The sequence below is a fragment of the Orcinus orca genome, chromosome 2 (genome assembly GCF_937001465.1).
Source record: "Orcinus orca chromosome 2, mOrcOrc1.1, whole genome shotgun sequence".
NCBI lineage: Eukaryota > Metazoa > Chordata > Mammalia > Artiodactyla > Delphinidae > Orcinus > Orcinus orca.
Genome location: NC_064560.1, coordinates 113,781,362 through 113,802,726, shown reverse-complemented (window position 1 = coordinate 113,802,726; position 21,365 = coordinate 113,781,362). Strand labels below are relative to the sequence as shown.

The 21,365-nt window shown below is 47.1% G+C and overlaps 1 protein-coding gene across 1 annotated transcript; it reads right to left on the bottom strand.

The window, feature by feature from the left end:
* Positions 1-11: 11 nt before the first annotated feature.
* On the bottom strand, positions 12-21,341 carry PATL2 (PAT1 homolog 2). The gene is made up of 17 exons (XM_049706739.1): positions 20,823-21,341; positions 13,175-13,540; positions 10,607-10,697; positions 9,787-10,007; positions 9,089-9,169; positions 8,229-8,371; positions 7,646-7,717; positions 7,262-7,403; positions 5,877-5,997; positions 5,682-5,779; positions 5,415-5,468; positions 5,187-5,314; positions 4,888-5,047; positions 4,242-4,382; positions 3,487-3,584; positions 2,775-2,924; positions 12-2,044 (listed from the first exon to the last, which is right to left on the bottom strand). The coding sequence occupies exons 2-17, from the start codon at positions 13,190-13,192 to the stop codon at positions 2,026-2,028; spliced, it is 1,737 nt and encodes a 578-aa protein (XP_049562696.1). The 5' UTR covers positions 13,193-13,540; positions 20,823-21,341; the 3' UTR covers positions 12-2,025.
* Positions 21,342-21,365: the final 24 nt, after the last annotated feature.

Genomic DNA, 21,365 nt, shown 5'->3' with positions numbered 1-21,365 from the left:
CGCCCCGGCCACTTAATGGCAGTGCTTTCATTATCATGCAAGCATGCTGAAATATCACTCTTTAAAAGAAAATCGTTCCTTAACCTACATAGACTACTACCTACTGTCCAATTGCTCTGCTACCCTTTCAGAAGATTCCAAATTGACTCTTTCTGTAGTCAGTGCCTCCCTCCTCTGTCACATCTCCTCATTCCACACTCTTTTAAAAAAATAAATTTAACTTTTGGCTGCATGGGTCTTTGTTACTGTGCGTGGGCTTTCTTTAGTTGCGGTGAGCCGGGTCTTCTCACTGCAGTGGCTTCTCTTGCTGCGGAGCACTGGCTCTAGGCGTACGGGCTTCAGTAGTTGTGGCACGCGGGCTCAGTAGCTGTGGCTTGCAGGCTCTAGAACACAGGCTCAGTAGTTGTGGCCCATGGGCTTAGCTGCTCTGCTGCGTGTGGGATCTTCCTGGACCAGAGCTCGAACCCGTGTCCCCTACCTTGGCAGGTGGATTCTTAACTACTGTGCCACCAGGGAAGCCCACACACTCCTTTCTTAAAGTACTTTCTTTTCAACTTTGGTAGCACCACTTCCGTAATTTTCAACCTATTTTTTTCAGATAACTCCTCCTCAGTCCCCTGTTGGCTTTTCTTCCTACATCATCTCTTCCTCACTCCTAACTTGTAATACATCTGTGTGCTGATACTCCCACTTTTGTGTCTTTATCCCTGACCTTTTCCTTCACCTCCAGACTGCTCTTCACCTACTTGATATATCTACTTGGATTTCTAACAGGACATATTAAAGCGTATAAAATGTTGATTATAACCCTTCGCAATGCATTTTTCCTCATGTGTTCCCCACGTTAGTCTAGGGCACCCACCATTCACTCTGCCTGGGAGTCATCCCGGATTCTTCACCACCACCCTTATCCAGCCCACCAGCAATGTCTGTCAACTCTTACGTCCAAAACCTTTTCCAAACTTCTTCTCTTTCTGTCCCTAAAGCTCTTCCATTCTTTGGAGAAAGAACTTCTGAACATTTTTTTCTCTGCTTTCTATCCTGTTCCCCTAACAATCAGCAGTCAGAGTGATCTTCTCAAAACAAAATCACGTTATGTCACTTCCCTGTTTAAAATTCTGACTTCCCAGCTGTTAAAAATCCAGACTTTAAAAAATAACCATGGCTTACAGATGTGTACTCTGCTTACCTCTCTCCTACCTTATCACCCTCCCCCCCTTACCTGTGTACTTCAGCCACACTGTCCTCCTTTCTTTTCCTGAAACACACCAAGTTCATTCCCACTCTGGGGGCTTTGTGCTCACTAGTGCCTCTGCATGGAATACTTGTCATTGATTCCAGCTTAATTGTAACCTCTACTGACAGGCCTTCCATTCCACTCCAGTCACTCATCCCCCAATTTTGTTTTCACCGTGGTATTTATCACTATTTGATGTCTTCTGTCAGTCCCTGTCCAATCAGAATGTAAGCTTCAGAAGAGCAGGGGCTTTTCCTTGGTCACCACTGTTTCTCAACCACCTAAAATGGTACCTGGTTCATAAAAGGGACTCTTGTGTTTTTTGATGAGTGCATGACCTTGTTTCTCAAAGTAAACCAAACATCCCATATCTCAAAGGAGATATTTATATAAAACACTCTTAGCTCAGCTAGGGCTACTTATAAAAAATGGCAACAGTGGAACAGTTTCCAAGGTCTATTGTTAGACATAACAAGGACTTGTCCCTTACATTAAGGACACTTGAAGCTTCACACATAGGAGATATAATGAAAGCCGTTTTCTTAACTTACAAACAAACTGCCACGCTTCATTCTATTATCTTTTTAATTATACCTCATTTTGCCATGCCTTTTTAGGCACATAGTTCATAGTTTTTGAAGCATAAGAAAAGGTTTTGGGCAGGGTTCACCAATATATCAAGGCATACAACTGTCTTCAGACTTTCTGGATCGCTTTAGGCAAAACCCATACACAACTAATGTCTGATCATTAAACTCTTCCCACATACGTATTCCGGAACAACCTGATCAGTAGATCAAGGCAAACCTACAAAGAGAAGAGGTGCATTCCCTTTAAAATACTGTGTGATGTGATTAATATGTCTCTTTCCAGCAGATGGTAAGTTCTGAGAGATGACCTACATGTTGTTTGTGTGTTTACATCTTATTTACATTTGAGTTGTCCCTCAAATACTTCTTTAATGAAAAGTTCATCTTCTCAAACTAGTTCTTACCCTCAGATAGCTTAGCATAATAAATAATCAAAGTTCCTGGGAATAAATGGAAAGGTTTGGCTGAAGAAACAGGCCCCACGACCCTAACTTGGAGCAGACTGGTTACTCAATAAGTACCAATGTCTAGAAATACTTCTAAAAGCAAGTTATCCTCCCTACTCTTGATTTAAAAGTAGTAGAGGGCTTCCCTGGTGGCGCAGTGGTTGAGAATCTGCCCGCCAACGCAGGAGACACGGGTTCAATCCCTGGTCTGGGAAGATCCCACAGGCCGCGGAGCCACTGGGCCCGTGAGCCACAACTACTGAGCCTGCGCGTCTGGAGCCTGTGCTCTGCAACAAGAGAGGCCGCGACAGCGAGAGGCCCGCACACCGCGATGAAGAGCGGCCCCTGCTCGCCGCAACTAGAGAAAGCCCTCGCACAGAAACGAAGACCCAACACAGCCAAAAATAAATAAATAAATAAATAAATAAAGTAGTAGAGAAGTGACAGAACCTAGTCTGGGCTTGAATAGGGGGCTATGACCTTGTTTCCACAGTCACTTACTCCATCCTAGTCTCCAGCTGCTGTACCAATTGTTTGTCCACATGGTGACAGAACAGAGGAAGAAGGTTGCTGGGGAAGGCCAGGGGTTCTGCCAGAGAGGCTGTGGGCATCTGAGCTATCTCCCAGGCAGTGAGAACTACCATGTCTGTCCTGGAGGGCAGAGAAGTAATACATCAGCATCTTTGTATGCACGCAGGAAATAGGCTCAGGGCCCAGGTTTCTTATTGTCTTTCTACCACCGCTATCACCCTCTGTACCTCCAGCAACTGAGAGAACATTTGCACATTTGGTATGTGCCAGGCAATGTTTCGTGCTTTACACACGTCTTGCATCTCATTTAATCTTTAGATCTCTAACTGGTTAGTACTCTTATCCTTAGATCCCTAGTTTATAGATGAGGAAACAGGCTAAGGAAAGTAAAATAATGTGCCCCAATGTTATGTTCCTGATAAGTAACGGAAGCAGAATTCACACCTAGGTCTGTGAGTAATTAAAGGGACAAGCTTTAGAGTCTATCTTACACTGCCTTCCATGGGGGACAATGCTCTAGGGCACTATAGAAAAAAAAAAAGGCAGAACAGCTACAACTCTGTTTCTCTGTCCAACCTCCTCCCTGGTGCTTGAATAAACCACTCAGGAAACATCTCATCTGGCTCAGCCTATACATCCCAAGGGTACTGAAATAGTATTTAGAAGGCTTTTATGATCTTACCAAGCTGTGTGGTCACTGCTGGGTTCCTCTAGGGAAGAATCCAGGGATATCAGCTGTTCCCCATGACTTAGCAGGGCATAGAGCAAAGATATTCCAAACTGCAAGTGATAAAGTATCCAGAGTAAAGTTAGTTTACCCTAGGCATTCAGTGCTTCCCCGGCTCTGCTATTTCCCAACTAAAAGGGCAAGTTCACAGGTACAAATGGAGTCCAACACCCATAAACCCATCAAGTTTTATACTGGCTGGCCAAGAACTCTGAGCCCTTTCCAAGGAAACCACTGCTCTGAATAGTCCAAAAGATTCCTCTGGGGAGTTGATGAAATGCACACTTGTGGGCTCCATCCCCGGAATCAGAGACCATAGATCGGGAACAGACCCAGGAATCTGACGTGGGTAGGCTGTGGAGCCCATTGTAAGAGGCATTCCTTTAGGCAAAGATCTTTAGAGGGGTTCACAAGATAATCCACTAGGTTATTAGAAGATATGAGATCTTTCACATCTAGAGTCTCATCTTGTATTTATTATGTACCTAAGGTAAGTATAGTGTTCCACGTACATGATTTATAAACACACACAGGTGGTATAGTTCAGCATTTTTTTGGTAAAAGGGATTCACTATCAAAAATGTTTGGTGACTTCTGATTTAGAGGTGATAGCAGCACCACCATCAGGGAGCTTGTTAAAAAAGCAGCCCCACCCCGGGTCCATTCCAGATAGCACCTGTGGAAAGACAAAAGCCTCCCACGCGTGTTACCTGATTCTGCAGCACCACAGTGACTGGCCGCTCTGAGGAGCCAGGTGGTTGCAGCATGAGTCCCTGAAGTCCTTGGAGGAGTTCATGGAAGGTCAAGCGGCTGATACATTTGCCCAGAGGTTCGAATAACATTTGCAGGGCCTGCAAGAAGGTCAGTAAGGGCCTCTCTCTGACTCCTCGACAACTTCACCTCCGGTCTCTTTCCGTGCTCACCTGCCTCTGGCCCCTTCTGGTCAGGTCAGACCTACCAGGCCTATCACCACTCAGGTGTCTCCATCCCTAACACTGGTCCTTCAATACCCACTTGTCTAGGATGCCTTCCCTAAGCAAAGTAGCTATGGGGCTCACCACTTATCAGGGGGCCCTGAGCTTCTCAACCTCCAGAGCACATTCACACCTGTGTAACCATAGGCCTGTGGGTTTTCCTTTCTTCATTTGCCTGAAGATGATCAGCTGTTCCTGTGGTAGTTTGTTCTGTAACCCCCTCACCTGAGGGTAGCAGGGTCAACACTCCTCACTGCCCAGCACATTCTCTGGCTTCTCTGGGGGAGGGGATTGGAAGGAGGAGGAAGGGGGAGAGGAGGAGGAGTAAACATTCCTAACCCATCCACAGAACCGTCCTCTCCTCCACCCGATGCCACAGTACCTGATCAGCCACATCCCTCTTGACAAGGAGGGGCAGATGGCGGGTGATGGCCAGAAGAAGGCTGACAGTTCGATCTCGGGGCAGAAAGGGGAGCAGCCGGGCCACTAGGGCTTTTCCCTTCCTCACGGAGAGCACCTGCAGGAAGCCATCCGCTGCCTCCCTACAGGTGACACAGGAGAGCATTGCAGGGATCCGCATAGAGCAAAGGGCCACAGGCCAGAAAGGAGACGCAGAAGCTAAGCCACTGTCTTTGCTGAGCCGTCCCTTCCTGGGCTGAGGTGTGACCCTCCCACACTCACTCCAGATTATTCTGTTCCTGGGTCTTTAAGGCCTGGAAGAGCTTCTCAAGCTGGTTGCTCTGCTGCTCACAGGGCTGTGCGGGCCCATCCTTCTGGCCCTCCTCTATCTCTAGTAACTGAAGGAACAGCTGGGAACGTGAGGGTGGGGAGAGAGGAAGCATGGGTCAATGTAAGTATATCCTGTTCTCAAGGGAGGTAAGGAATTCACTGCTAAGGCTGATGTCTCACCTTCTCAATCTGGTACAACACCTGAAGCCTCTGACTGCTTGCAGCTCCTGTCTCCTAGAGAAAAAGTCCCTGGCTGTTAGCCACACCTCCACAGCAGCAGCCCAAACCCAGGTGAGCTAGAACGTGATCTGGAAAGGCTAGACCACAAAGCCCGATCACTCTTGTTCCTCACTCTTAGGTCACGACCTGAACTCAAGCATGAGAGTGTTCCAGACCTTTCTCCAAAACAGGGGAGGGAAAAAGGCTGTAGGAAGATAATGCTCCTACCTGCTCTTGAGTTCCATGGGGCACAGCATCAATAGCTCGGCGAGGGCTAAAACACGTTGATACAGCTACCTGGCCCAGGGAACCCTCGATTCGAACCACTGCATGGAAGGAGTCAGACAGGCACGTGCCCCTCTGCTTTCCACCTGTGTCTACCCAGCTGTCCACCCCAACCCAGCAGGTCAGCCCCGGTCCTACCTGACTCATAAGCCTCCGCCTTCTGAATGTAAGGTGTGACCAGCTTGAAAGACTCAAACCTGCTCCTTCGCCCAAGCAGCTCTTCATCTGCCTGCTTCTTCTCTAGTTTCTGATAATATTCCTGAGAGTCCATGGATTAGTCAAATGTATACTCATTGGCTGAACTTAGAGTTAGGGCTCTGCAATGCAACCTCTTAATATACCCTTGCCTACAGCATTCATTCCAGAAATGCTCCTGGCACCTTAGGGCCTTATAGTAGCCACTATAATGCATCTTAAAGCACCCTAGGCCTCATGCCACCTGTTTCAGGGTCCCCATCCTAAGGACTTGAAGAGCTAGTACCACCACCGGATCTGATGGAAAGGCAGAGAGCAAAGCAGAGAGCCAGGAAGCAAACGTGTCCCAGGGTCTGCAACCTTCCTGCAATCTTTATTCCAGGTTACACATGGGACACCGTTATCCTTCCCCCTCCCCATTTTAATCTGGTGATCCTACCTGTGCTCTCCAAAATCAGTTATCTGATGGTACGAAGACCAATCAGCAGCTTGAAGTACAGAGAGAACACTGCTTCAATTGGCCTCTAGGCCAGTTCTACGCTTGTGAGGATTTGTGCAGCAGCTCTAATATCTTAAGGAAGACTGTGAAATCCAGAACTAAAATAAAGCCACTGACTGAGAGACAAACAAGAATTTAAATACAGCTCCTTCATTGAGGAGCAATGTCTAAAAGTCAAGAGTGGAAGATGATCACATTCAAGCAATCCTGGCAGAGGGTTTTGAAGCTGGTGGGAAGTAAAGGAAGAAAGTAATGTCAATAGGAAGGAGATAAAGGTGGAAACCTCGGTAGGGGTCTCACGGAGGTTGAAGAGAAATTGAAATACAACTTAGACAACCCAAAACTCATGGACAAAGGGCAGACAGGAAGCAAACAGAAAGGAGTCCAAAAGCCTGCCAGCATTTGTTCAATTCAAGAAATTGAATCCCATTACTTATAAAAGTTCCCTGTGTTTTAGATCTTCAAAAGTAAAAAGTAAGTAGATGAATGTTTATTTTAAACAAGTCATTTCTGAGAGAAACCAAAGTGTACAAAGATGAAAGAGTCCTCATTTGCCGACTGAATAGGAGAAATTCTCAGCAAAGGACGGAGACAGAAACCTCAGAGTGTGCTTGGGGAATCATAACTAATCCCATGTGGCTGAAATTTAGGAGAAGGGGAAGAAGTTTGGATGTCAAGTGTAGAAATATGACCCCCATCCTTTAGCAATCGTTCCTCCCACCTGAAGGGACGTGGCCACTGTGAGGGGAAGGGAGAATCTCAGAGGACCCACGGAGTCAGGCCCATTTGACGCCAAGGTCAGAGGCTGGGCAGAGCCCCTGGGGCTCACCTGGTAGTAATAGTCATCCAGGCGGGGGTTCTCACTCTGCAGCTGAACCATCTGCACTTTTACCACCCATTCCTTCTCTTTTCGGGTCATGAGGTTAGCATAGGGGTCTGGCTGCTGAGACCAAGGCTTCTTGGCTGGGGGACTTCAAGCCAGGAGGAGTGTCCCTTTAGACCTACCCACCCCTGCCACAGAGAACTCCCCCAAGGAGTGGAGAGCTCGGAGCGGGATGTCGGGGGAGGACAGCAGAGTGCAGAGGTGGGCCAGGGTGTGAGAGGCTTAACTGGTGGGGCTTTGGGGGAGGTGCTCTGTCACAAGGGAAACCCCAGCATGCAGGGCCCCTCCAGGGCCCCCCCCCCTTAGTCCTGCTTCTCCTCTCGGTTTTACCTTGGTGGTCGACCCTGCTGCTGCTGCTGCTTCAGGATCCGCTGGTGCTGAGGGTGGAGCTGGGTCAGATGACTGGGAAGACGAAGAAAGAAACTTGGGCTGGGTGGGAGCAAGCTCTCAGCCCCCTGCCCCCATTCCTTTAGCCTCTGGGCACCTCAGCCAGACATCTAAGGGACCCTACCTGCTTAGGACCCTGCCCAAGCGTCAGCCACATGAAGCGTCCCTATCCTAGCTCAGCAGGGCTTACCTCCCCCTCCAGGATATGGTTTTCCCTGAAACTTGGCTACAGGAAATCCTGACACAATATAAAACCATTTGGCCTGGTTGTCAGGACTTCTGAGTTCTACTCTCAGTTCTGCCGTCCTGGCTGACCTCAGATAAGTCCCTGGGCCTCCATTTCCTTACCTGTGAGGGGAAGGAATTGCACTCTACCACATCCTTCTCTTAGAGAGTTTCTCTAAGTATTTTCTGTGGCAGCTGGTAGAGGGGCAGCCATGCCTCCTCAGCCACTACCTCCTGAGACTTCTGGAGAAGAGCTCAGCCTGTCCTGGACCCTGGGGCACCGGGCACTCTGAACCAGTACCTGAGCCTAAGGGGCCACGAGGTCGACGGGCTACAGAGGACAGATGGGTCTGGCGAGGGCAGTCGAGGTCCGAAGTGCGGGGCTGCAGCGCTGGTGCTGGGAAAGGCAGGCCGGAAAGGAAGTGGTGCCAGGTAGTCCAGGGTCTGGGAGAGGAATTTCAGGGTCTGGGAGAAGGGCATCTCCACCAACAGAATCCTGCTTTTGCTGTTGACTGCCTTTCTGCCTCTATGGTCTCACCTGCCTTTTCCTTCAATAACCTCACTCAACATTTTGCCATCTTGGGGCCCCTCGAGCCAGTTGTGAAGACACCAGACTGTGGAGCCCGTTCTTGTTTCCAACAGGTCTGTCACCTCCTAGGGAGCAACTCCACGGTCCCCGACAATGTGGGGGCCTGTGCTTTCCCCACTGTGTGTGAGTCAACTCCCTGCCCTTTCCTCTCTGAGCATTCACTCAGATCTTGTCTTTAGCCACTGGGGCCATGCTTAGCTCTTTTCGGACACCTCTGAAGCCCTCCTCAGTCTGCAATTCCCTTCTATTCCCGCTGCTAGATTTCTGGCAATCGCTCTACCCCAGACCATATGCTCTTTCTAGCACTAGGCTCAGTGCTGCTTATATTCTGTAAGATGGAATAGTTTGTCCTTTTCATAGGAAGGCCAGTTGTCCCAGTACCACCTCTGTTGTTTACCAAGCTACCTCGCATGAGGGGCGTTTCCCCCTTCCTACCCACACTTCACTTTGGACGCTGTATCTCCAGAGCAAGGTCAAGGGCACAGTGAACATAACGGAAATAAGGCCCAGGCGGCATGCTGCTTCTCAACACCCAGCCTATTTCTCACAGGATGGAGACTGGAGTGACTCACCTGCCACAGAAAGTGCAAGGAAGCAGGCGACATCCCCAGCACACCAGGGGCCTTGATTCCAGGGGAGCTGAGAAGACCTTTCTGGAATGAGAGGGAGGAAACTCCAAGCTGGAATGAGCCCCTGTGGCATCATCTACATTCACCTGTGTTAACGGGGGGAGGGGAGCAGCAGGACCAACCATTTCCAATACCCAGGACAGTGGCAGCCTGGCCCTCCCTCAGTTTTAAAGTCAATACAATCAGGACCCCTCTCCTTCCACTGAAGGGAAGCCAGACTGGCATCTTAGGAGTTAAGCTGAAGCAGGGTCTGAGTAACTTCATTTCTACGTGGGACTCCTTTGGGTCTCTCCATCTGCTAGGGGAATCCAAGGGAATAAAGACCAGGGATGGACGGGGAAGACATAGGGGCCCAGGGTCAAAGATGACTCGCTTTCACCACCAGGAGCAGGGCCAGCATCTCTAGGTGATGCACAGCCCTGCTAGGACCTGGATTCAGGTGAGGGCAGCATCAGAAACTAAGTAGGAGACAGAAGAAAGGAGGGAAGGAAGGAGAGAGTCTTTACTAGGGTTCAAGCCTGAAATAGAAAGTGTTAGCCCACCTAGAAAGGGGTGAAGAAGAGGAGAGAGATGTGTAGCCACAGCCTGTGAGATGCAGACAGTTCAGGACAACCCTCCCCCACGTCTTCCTGCTGCGGTACCGGGATGTTACAGACAGCGCTGAGGACAGCTGGATCCCCGAGATCATTCTCTTCCTCCTCCTCTTCCTCCCCCTCCAGGTCAGGGGCTAAATCTGGGTCCAGCTCCTCCTCCCTCTCTTCTTCATTTTGTTCCTCTTCCTCCAACTGGGAGGCACACACCAGCACTTCCTTAAGAGCCAAGGGGTCACAGGACTTGCCTGGGCTTTGGTTTAAGTGTGTGCCTGAGGAGGAAGTAGACAGGGGTTCAGCTGGGAAGGGTCTGGTCTAGAGAGGATGCTTCTCTGTAGCACTTCTGTTCACAAGCCATGTCCAGCACCATCTTCAAACATCTTCTCTTGTTCTATGAGTTCAACTCAGCCTCACTACCCCAGGGCGCCTCTAGCCATCCCCACTAGAGCAAACAGAACCTGGCTGTTTCACTTTCACTTTCTTCATCCCCTCTTCCATTGCCTCATTAGTCCCACCACAGGCTTCTCCACCTGCTCGCCTCCTCTGACAGCCCTTTCTGTGCCTCTTTGATTAACCGAGTTCCAGCTGCCCTGACTCATGACAATTTAACCCTAGTGGGCCAGGGATTTTTACATCTATCTGTTCATTTAATTCTCACGACAACCATACAAGGCCGGTATTGATCATTTTTCTCTGAAGGGGAGGAAAACACAGGGCCCATAAAAGTTATCTCAGTCACCGTCGTGATGTCGCTGGGAATCACTCCAAACCGATAGACATCCAAACCCATGTCTATCCACTGAACCAGACCATCAAACTGCCGCACTCCCGGGCCTTTTATCAGATACCACAGACCACTTGGTGATAGTACCTTGAAGGCATTTCATCTCTTCGGGGTGGCAGACTTGCTCCATGGCTGTTTCCTCTGGCGAGAGAGCACTGTCAGCCTCTGGAAGGTAAACCTGGGAAAAGGAAGAGACCCAGAGACCCTGTCCTGGGTAAGGATGGCGTGGCACCCAAACAGCCAAGGTCTTCCCCCGGCAAGGTTGTCAGAGAAGTTTTGACCCAGATCTCAAGGAGCAGGACCCGGGGCTCTCAGACTGCCCTAAACCTCCACCCTCTGACCTCACTAGCCCAGCTCTAGGGAGCTGTCCTGCAAAGGGACAGAGAAGAGGAGCAGGGCTAGGAATTGGAGGTCACCACCAGCCTCGGTCTGTGCACAGGGAGGGGGCTCACAGCGGCCTGGGTGGCGACACCCACCCCAGGACTGTGGTTATCCTTTCTGCTTAGCTTAGCCACGGCGGCCTGGGGCAGGCAGGCTCGCCGCCCCTGGCTTTAAGATTCCCAGCCCCTCCCCTGTTCCCCTGTTAAAGGGCCAGCATCCCCAACCACTGCATCCTGGTAGAAATGTCAGCACACAAACTCATGAGAAAGAAAACCCTTGCAAGGGCAAGAGAATTAAAGTGCATTTTTATCCATCCATGGTTGTGAGTACAGTTTATTGGGATCACTATTTGGGAGCAGATATTTAAAAAGAGGATCCCTGTTTTCTACACCCTTAATAGGAATTTTGTGAGGTTCTTTTCTCTTCAATCCCTAACCTTTGCTCCATTAACTTGGATAGGAAATCCCTGGGTGGATCTTGAGGCAATTACTGAGCAGCCAAGTTCTCAGTGCTTCACGGCAGGGTGCTTGTGGACCCCTAATGTCCACCTGGTGATGCTTGCCCTTCACCGTGTCCTTGAGTCCACATGAGCTTGAGTCTACTAAGCACTCCTACTGAGGAGGGACCCCTGAGAATATAGAAGCCAGATCTTCGAGGTAAAAACACTTTTGCATGAGTTACACAGATAATCCCATATCTTCTTGGCTGCTTGCTGTAAGTGGAAAACTGGTTCAGAAGCTCAGGACTAAAAAGGAAAGGAAACAAAAACAAGCACCTCAGGAGTGCTGGTAGCAAAACCTGAGACCCATCTGCACCTCATCTAGCCCCTCAGCGATTCTGGGTTCTGTGCCCACATCCTGTGTTCAGCTGAAGCACACAGGCTTTACAGAACTTCTGAATAAAATTAAAAATGAAGCTAATTCTCTACATGAAAAATGCAAGTTAGGGCCCTATTGTCATGGTTATAGGGCCATGATTCTTGGTGCCTCTAAAGAAAAATATTCTTTTCAAAAGTTTTGCTGTCGGTAGAACCATATGGGTGAGGGAAAAAATTTAAATAGCCTGAAAGTTATTGAAATTATTTTCAAATATCTAATTGGGTTCAGGCCTTTTTGGTAATGCTATTCAGCTGTTTCTCTCAATAACTCCCTAATCATTTACCCTGGTATTATTATCAAAATGGCCAAATGGTGGGCTTCCCTGGTGGCACAGTGGTTAAGAATCTGCCTGCCAATGCAGGAGACATGGGTTTGAGCCCTGGTCTGGGAAGATCCCACATGCCACGGAGCAACTAAACCTGTGCACCACAACTACTGAGCCTGCACTTTAGAGCCTGTGAGCCACAACTACTATGCCCGTGTGCTACAGCTACTGAAGGCTGCGTGCCTAGAGCCTGTACTCTGCAACAAGAGAAGCCACTGCAGTGAGAAGCCTGCAGTACCGCAACGAAGAGTAGCCCCCGCTCACGGCAACTAGAGAAATCCTGTGCGCAGCAAAGAAGACCCAACACAGCCAAAAATAAAAATAAATTAATAAATTAATTTTTTTAAAAAGGGCCAAATGGTGACTTTCAGGGTTCCAGAAGTGATTTATCAGGTTGTTATAGAGACCAGGTGTTGGGGGAGATTCAGTTGCTGTATGCAGAACTTTTTTTTTTTTTTTTGCGGTACGCGGGCCTCTCACTGTTGTGGCCTCTCCCGTTGCGGAGCACAGGCTCCGGACGCGCAGGCTCAGTGGCCATGGCTCATGGGCCCAGCCGCTCCATGGCATGTGGGATCTTCCCAGACCGGGGCACGAACCCGTGTCCCCTGCATCAGCAGGCGGACTCTCAACCACTGCGCCACCAGGGAAGCCCTTTTTTTTTTTCATGTTAAATAGTTGGGAGTATTAAGTTCAACCTTCCTGCTTACTTTCAAATAGATGGATTAGCATAAAACCTGAATGGCTGACAGTACTACCATGACAATTAAATTGTTCATGGATCAGAACTCAACTCTATCAAAGTTGCTTCCTTGTAAATTTTGATCATGAGCTTTAAATGCTCTAAGCAGAATATGGATATGACTACATTCGCTTAGCTGTGATTTGATTCTGATGATGGTTCCAGGATGTCTTTTGGTTTCATATCCAACTCATCTGTGCCTATAATATATTTCCTCCTATGCTTGGTCCTGTTCCCCCATATTATCCAGGATTAATTCAGAGGAAGTCACCTTTCAGAAATGGTGCTGAATGTATATTCACCAACCTTAGTGTCCACCATGTGTACTTGACCTGATTTTCTCTGTTCATAAACTGAGGTTTTCATTCCTGGAGAGGCAAGATGAAAATCAATATCTTTTCCTGCTTTATCTGAAACGTGGTAGTTGATCTCCACTGAGGTGAAAGTCACTGTACAGAAGAGCTGAGGCTAGCTCAGGAGCAGGCTGGCTCTTGTCACCCATCCTGTTGGAAGAGGTGGACTCATCCAAGTTGTCTGAGAACCTCCAGATAGCGGTGTCAATTGTCCTCAGAGCTGGGAGCATAGTCAGAGAACGGGAGAGATCCAGGTTGGGCTGCAATCACTTTCTGAACACTTGTGGGCCTCTGTGTCCTCAGTATCCTCTTCCTCCTAGTGTTTTATTTTGAAAATTTTCAGTCCTACAAAAAGTTGAGAGAATAATAAAATTAACTTCTGTGTATCCTTTACTTAGCAGTTGATAACATTCTGCTTAGCAATATTCTTCATTTTTTTATTTTTTAAAATTAGTTAATTAATTTATTTTTGGCTGTGTTGGGTCTTCATTGCAGCCCGCGGGATTTCTCTAGTTGCGTAGGGCGGAGGCTACTCTTTGTTGCGGTGTGCGGGCTTTTCATTGAGGTAGCTTCTCTTGTTGCAGAGCACGGGCTTCAGTAGTTGTGATATGCAGGTTCAGTAGTTGTGGCTCGTGGGCTCTAGAGCGCAGGCTCAGTAGTTGCAGTGCACGGCCTTAGTTGCTCCAAGGCATGTGGGATCTTCCCGACCCATGTTCCTTGCACTGGCAGGCAGATTCTTAACCCCTGATTCACCAGGGAAGTCCCGCAATATTCTTTAAATAAACTCCTTCTCTGCTACATCAGGCAGTGTCTGTCCTGAGTGATCAGGGACGTTGGTTGACAGACTATGAACAGGAAATTCACAGAAGAAAAACAAATAACAAGTAAACATGTGAAACATCTTAAACATTTCCTCCTTGAGAAAATAATTTTTCCAGATGAGCCCAGTGCCCAGCACCTAGCAAGGTGATAGTAAAGGTTTATAGAACCTGAATGATTGCTGTGAACACTGAGGCCTGATGGATAGGTTGGGGCCAGGCTAAGAAGAAAGAGGCTAAAGCTTTGGGGCACCTTTGTCCTGGGGACTAGAGGGTTCCTCTTCATACTCTCCTTCCTGCTCAGCACTGGCAACAGCAGGTACAGCAGGAGTGGTTTGGCCCACTGGGTGCATGGTGTCAGAGAAATAGTCCAGAAATGTCAGGGCCAGCTGGGCCCACATCACTGGGGCTGACCCAGCTCAGTCGGGACAGTGGTAGGTGGGGGAGGACCAAGACTCCTGACCAAGCCAGGCTACAGCAAAACTCCTCCCCCTTCAGCTGCTGAGCTGATGATAGCCCTCCCTCACACGAGAGTACCCAAAATGCGCTGTGTGGCCAGATCTGGTTAACCGACAGGTAAAGACAACATTGAAAAGGCAAATAGTTACACTGAGCTAGGCTCCTGGCAACCAAGGCCCAAAACTGTAGGATTCTGCAGCAGTACAAAGGGGGTTTGTTTCTTTTTTTCTTGTTGCTGTTATAAATTACCACAAACCTGATGGCTTCAAACAACACACTTTATCATCCTACAGTTCTGTAAGTCAGAAGTCCAACACAAGTCTCCCGGGCTTAAAATTAAGGCAGGGCTGCTTTCCATTCTGCAGACTATGGGAGATTCCATGTCCTTACCTTTCCCACCTTCTAGAAGTTGCCTACATTCCTTGACTCACGCTCCCTCCTTCATCTGCAAAATCAGCATGCTGCATCTCCCTGATCCTACTTCTGTAGTCACATCTCCTTCTGACCACAGTCAGGAAAGTTCTCTGATTTTTTTTTTTTTTTGCCACTCAGCGAGGCATGCAGGATCCTAGTTCCCCAACCATGGATCAAACTGGTGCCCCCTGAGGTGGAAGCTCAGAGTCCTAACCACTGGACCTCCAGGGAAGTCCCAAAGTTCTCTGCTGTTAAGTCCTATGTGGTTACACTGGGCGGACCCCAATCATTTCTGATAATCTCCCCATCTCAAGGTCCCTAACCTTAATCACACCTGCAAAGCCCTTTATGCCATGTAAGGTAACATATTCACAGGTTCCAGGAATTAGGCTATGAACATCTTTTTTTGGGGGGAGCGGGGGAGGCATTAGTCTCCCTACCACAAGGTATGGTAAGGAGAAAAGTATAATATTGTTAATGATAAGTAGGCAGCTCTGTACATAACGACATGGATAGTATTGATGATATATTATGAAATGGAAATAAGCAAGTTCAGTAAGTATTTATAGAATGATCCAAATTTTGTGGAATCTCCCTTGTCCCCAATAAATGCTGAATGAATTCTCTCTGAGCCGCTCCCCACCGTTCATAGCCTGGCTTCTTCGGGGAGATGGTGGAGCCTACTTCACCCACGCAACTCTCAAGGCACTGGTTTCTTCACAGTCCTCTTTTAGGAGAAGAGTTTAGAAAGGTCCAAGACACCAGAGAGTAGAGAGGAAAGGATCTGATGCAGCTTCAACAAAGCACGGGACAGCCAGAAAGGACCACACACTGCAATTGGCCAGAGGCAAGTGTCAGCCAAGCAATGTGGAAAGTGAGAAGGTGAGGCGTACAGGAATTTGCCAAAAGGGAAAAAGGGCATTTGAAGGAGAGTCTTCGTTTTTAATAGTGCTGAATAGAATCCAAGGCAGGATAGAAAATCCAAGTAGGAATTCTGCAGTTTTAAGTAGTTTCTGAGATGCAGACCCAAGGACCTATGAGAGGTAAACACCCATGAAAGGAGGCTGTGCCAGGAACTTAGTCACTGGGCACCCAGGGACGGTGCCCGATCCTTGGCTCCTGGGATTGTCCTGTTGTCCCCACAGTGTCAGCGGGTCTTGGCTTCAGCATTTCCCTAACGCTCTCTCCATCCAAGCTGAGGACCGATGCTACCTCTAACTCCCTTTATGCTTTTAGTGAGCACTGAGTTCTTAACACATAACAATAGCAGTCTCTGTAGTTATAATTTTAAAATTCCTCACCTTCCAAACTATATACAATATATATCCATGAAGGGATAGGCACCAAAGCTTAACAATGTTTCCTGAGGAGAGGACAGTGAGATGGGAAGAGACACAGGAAGGCAACTTTCACTTTCACTCAGTAGACCTGTTTGTAGTTTTGCAACAGACATACATTCATGTATCAGAATTGTAATTAAAAATAAAAAGTGCTTGAAACACTGCAGTTACTACTGTTTATAGTTCTGTACTGCTTGATTTATTTTATACCAAGTCTGTGGTTTTCCCAATAAAATCACCCTGACAATTGGAAGAGCGTGGTGGTTACACACAAGCCCGTGAGGCAGAGATTCCTCACCAACGAGATACTTCACCTGTCTCAACTTTAGGCTTCCCACATACTCTCCCTCAATTAGTGAGAATAGTACTTGCCTTCCCGGGATCTTGTGAGGTTTTTGCCCTCCTTTGTATGGCGTCTGACTTCGAAACTATCAGGAAACAAAACGGCTCCCCTCTGTGTCCCATTTCCTTTGGGTCTGTTGCCTGTTATGTAAGAGCACAAATGTAAGAATTCAGTCGGCATGAACACCTTAGGTGGCTGCTAATAAATTAATTATTGGGCTGATTTGAACTCTAGATTGGAATCTCCTGGTTGGCAGTCTGGAATCTTCTGATTTATCCTTACAGTATTTCCATTTGCCACAAAGCCTGCACTCAATTGACATTGGCTGTATTCAATGGAATTTAACACAGAAGACTGAGGATTGCCAGCCCCAAAACAGATCTAACCAGGACTGACTTTTTTGTTAATTCTATTTTTCTAATTAAAGTATAGTTGATTTACAACACTGTGCCAATCTCTGCTGCACAGCAAAGTGACTCGGTTATACACATAGAGACATGCTTTCAGGATGGACTTCTGAGCAGGCAACCACCTTCAGACTCATTAAATTAAACCATTTAACGATAGTTCTCTCTGGGTTGCAGGGTCACTGTGGTTTTAATTTTCCTCTTTATAGTTTTTTTTATTTTTAATTTTAAAAAAATTTTATTTATTTTGGTCACGCTGCGCAGCTTGTGGGATCTTGGTTCCTCAACCAGGGATCAACCCCTGGGTCCCCTGCAGTGGAAGCTTGGAGTCCTAACCACTGGATCATCAGGGAATTCCCTATAGGTTTTTTTTTTTTTTTTTTGCGGTATGCGGGCCTCCCGTTGCGGAGCAGAGGCTCCGGACGCGCAGGCTCAGCGGCCATGGCTCACGGGCCCAGCCGCTCCGCGGCACGTGGGATCTTCCCGGACCGGGGCACAAACCCGTGTCCCCTGCATCGGCAGGCGGACTCTCAACCACTGCACCACCAGAGAAGCCCCTTATAATTTTCTGATTGTTCCAATTTTCTACCACATGCATATATTATTTTTGTGGGCAGACAAAAACAAATGTGAGTTAAATAAAAACTACCATACATTGTGTTAACTTGTTCCTGCTTCTCTGCACCTTCTCATATGCTTTTAATCGTTGCCCTGGTCCAAGCCACCCAATGAACCGTTTCCCACGAACCCCTTCTCAGAAGTGGTTGTCTGGTGGACATTATGAGGCCTTTCGAATCACATGGACCAGCATTTGAATCATAGCTCAGAGCTAATGTGGACGAGCATCTTAATTCTCTGAAACTGTCTCTTTACCTGTAAAAGAAAGTAAGACCTACCTTCTGGATTGTTGTGGTTTGGGTCAGCAGCTTCACAAACTTTAATGTGTATACGAGTCACCTAGGATGTTGTTAAAATGCAGGCTCTGATTTAGTAGGTCTAGGATGGGCCCGAGTGTCTCCATTTCTAAGAGCTCCAAGGTGCTGCTGATGTTGTGATGCATGTACCACACTTTGATTAGTGACATAACATTTGAAAGAGCCCAGGCACAAATGCGCTATGTGTGCTTTTTCCTCTCCTTCCAGGGGGCCTGGATTTTCTGGCTGTCTGATGAGTTCACCCCAGAAAAGTGCTGACTGAGATCCACTGAGGTGCAACCCAACTCATTTGAGCTTTAACCTATTCCTATTTTCTCCCCACTTCAATAGCCTTCTTTTTCTTTCTGTTCAAGGACTTCATTCTTCCTTGGCCTAACAAAGATACAGGTACCTGTGCTTTTAGGTTTTCTTGTGGTTTTTCTTTGTTTTTGGCCACGCCACGCGGCAGGTGGAACTTCCCTGCCCAGGGATTGAACCCATGCCCCCTGCACTGGAAGCGCGGAGTCTTATTAGGTTATTTTTTTTTAAAAGGAGCTTTACTGAGGTGTAATTGACATATGATAAATTACACTTAAAGTATACACTTTAATAAGTTCTACTACATGTATACACTTGAGAAACCATCATCATACTCAAGATAATGGATAAAGTGTCCTGAGGCTCCTGATGCTCCCTCCACCCTCTGGAAACCAACCATCTGTTACATAGATTAGTCTGCTTTTTCTAGAGTTTTAAATAAAAAGAATCATACAGCACGTACTCTTTTTTTGTCTTGCTTTTTTCCTTCAGCCTCATTATTTCATCCATTATTCTGTGTACCAATAGTTCATGCCTTGTCTATTCAATGATTTTTTAAAATTTATTAATTTATTTTTGGCTGTGTTGGGTCTTCGTTTCTGTGCGAGGGCTTTCTCTAGTTGCGGCGAGCAGGGGCCACTCTTCATCGCAGTGCATGGGCCTCTCACTGTCACGGTCTCTCTTGTTGCGGAGCACAGGCTCCAGACACGCAGGCTCAGTAGTTGTGGCTCATGGACCTAGTTGCCCCGCGGCATGTGGGATCTTCCCAGGCCAGGGCTCGAACCTGTGTCGCCTGCATTGGCAGGCAGATCCTCAACCACTGCGCCACCAGGGAAACCTCCATGCCTTATTTATTGCTGATAGTATTCCATCGTATGGATAGCTGTCACAGTTTGTTCATCCATTCGCCGGTTGATGGAAGTTTGGATTGTTTCCAATTTCTGGCTGTTACCAATAAAGCTGCTTTGAACAGTTTTGTACAAGTCCTCATCATGAAAATACACTTTCATTTTCTCTTGGGTAAATACCTAGAGTGGAGTGGTTGGGTCATATGGCCAGCATATGTTTAACTTTTTTAAAAACTGAAACTGTTTTTCAAAGTAGTTGTACCATTTTCCATTCCCAAAAAGAGTGTATGAAGTCCCAGTTCTTCCACATTCAGAAAATATTTACTATTATGAATAACATTTATTGTACAAAAGTTTTTTAGAAAAGTCATTAGGCCAAAAAAAAAAAAAAAATTCTGCCATTCATCCCACTAATGGGAGATAACACTGTTAAAAGGCCATGTTTGTACATTTCCAGAAGTTTGCCCTCCTAGGCAAACAGTGGTCTCCTTTTTAAAAAAAAAAAACAAAAAAAACCTGAAAAAATATAATTTTTTCTGTCTTCACTGTTTTTTTTGTAAGTGTTTTAAAAACTGGTTTTCCAAGTGAATAGATCGGATTCTATCTTTTAAGAATTTTAAGTACTCCAGTATTTGTCTGTGATGTGGTAAACAAGGAATATAGAGGTGACCACCAGCCCTGTCTCTTCCTATGCTCCCAAGGCACTAGAAAACAATTCAACACTAACATTCCAGGCGTTAAGACCCTTAAATGAGTTAACAACAAACAAACAAACAAAAGGGAGGGGCAGGAGTGGCTTTACTCATAACTTTATGCCTAACCATTATTCTTTCATTTCGAGAGAGTTATAAAGAGCTGGTAGAAAAAATAGGAAACTAGCATCAATAATCATAGTACACTTCTTAATCATTACTGAACACTCCCTCTGTGCTCCCTGGGGCTCTCTCTGTGCCATTATCTCCTTTCATTAGGTCTGCAGAGAGTATCCTTTTTCTAGTTTAGACACAAACACCACAGTAGGGATAGTTGAAACCTCTAAAAACATGTAAAAGAAATCCAGATGACATTGGTTGAGCTCTTTGGGGAAGCACCACCCAACTCCCTTCAAGTGCAAACCAGGGTGATTTCCAAGATCTCTGCCCCTCCCCCTCCCCATGGTTCACTTCCTCTTCTGAGTGTTCCACTCAGAAAAGATCCCTGTTCTCAGCTACCAGGTGATGTCAGCATCTTTTTATGGTATCTCTGGAGTGGAGGTTTCCTTAAGGAGTCTAACACTGACACGCTCTTAGAGTCAGTCGGCTTAACTTCTTTGGCTGGGCCCACAGCAGATGCAACCCAAATTCTCACTAAAATTGCCCAGTTCTCTATCTTCCAAGTGTCTGAAGCACGAATGACAAATGAATCAGGCCCATCTGAAACCTAACACTTAGCCTTTGTTTTCGTATCCGTAAAAATGTAACGGGGTAATTCCTACATCCTAATGTTTACTCACGTATTCCCTCGCATGTTCGTTCGTTCTTTCATTCGTAGGTTCATCCATCCATCCTTCCAACCATCTATCCATCCTTCCATCCATCCATCCATTCACTCATTCAGTCAGTTTACCAACTATTTACTCCATGCCAAGCACCATTCTAGTGTGGTAATTTGCAGGGAATGATGTTCCTCAAGGGATCGGTAAAGTCTAACGCTCTAAGCAGTTACTGCTTTTACCTTTTACTATCAGGGGTCATTTCCCCACAAATCAACAAAACAAAGAAAATTACCTAAACTACAGAGGCAAGATACAGGCCAGACTTTCTCCACACAGGGTTTTCCCTGAAGGGACTCAGGAAGCAAGAAGGTCCTCCTTCACTCTGGACGGTTCTCTGAGCTGTCCTCATGAGGCCTCGAGGTTTCTGGACGACTTTTCTTGCCCAAAGAATCCCGAAGCCCTACAGCGTATTTCCGGGCTGTGATTGTGAACCCAAGTTCTGATTCTGCCCAGTACCATTCAATCTCTGTCCTTACTCTCATTAATTTTTCTGGGCTTCAGTTTTCCCGATCGAAAACCAGGTTCTAGGCTCCTAACTCGCTGGGGCATGCTTGGGGAGCAAGTGCCTTAGCGTTTCTGATGCTGTTCCGAAAAGCGAAGGTTCCTCCGGACTGAAGCTCTCGGGTGGGCGGCCCGCGCCCCAAGCTTGGGCGCGCACCCCTGATAAGAGGACGCCGATGTACAGACAGCGAATCCACCCGGTTCAACCCTGCCTTCCTAAGCATCACGAGACTTATCAGAAAATGAAACTGAAAACCGGGAAGTACCTCTTTCT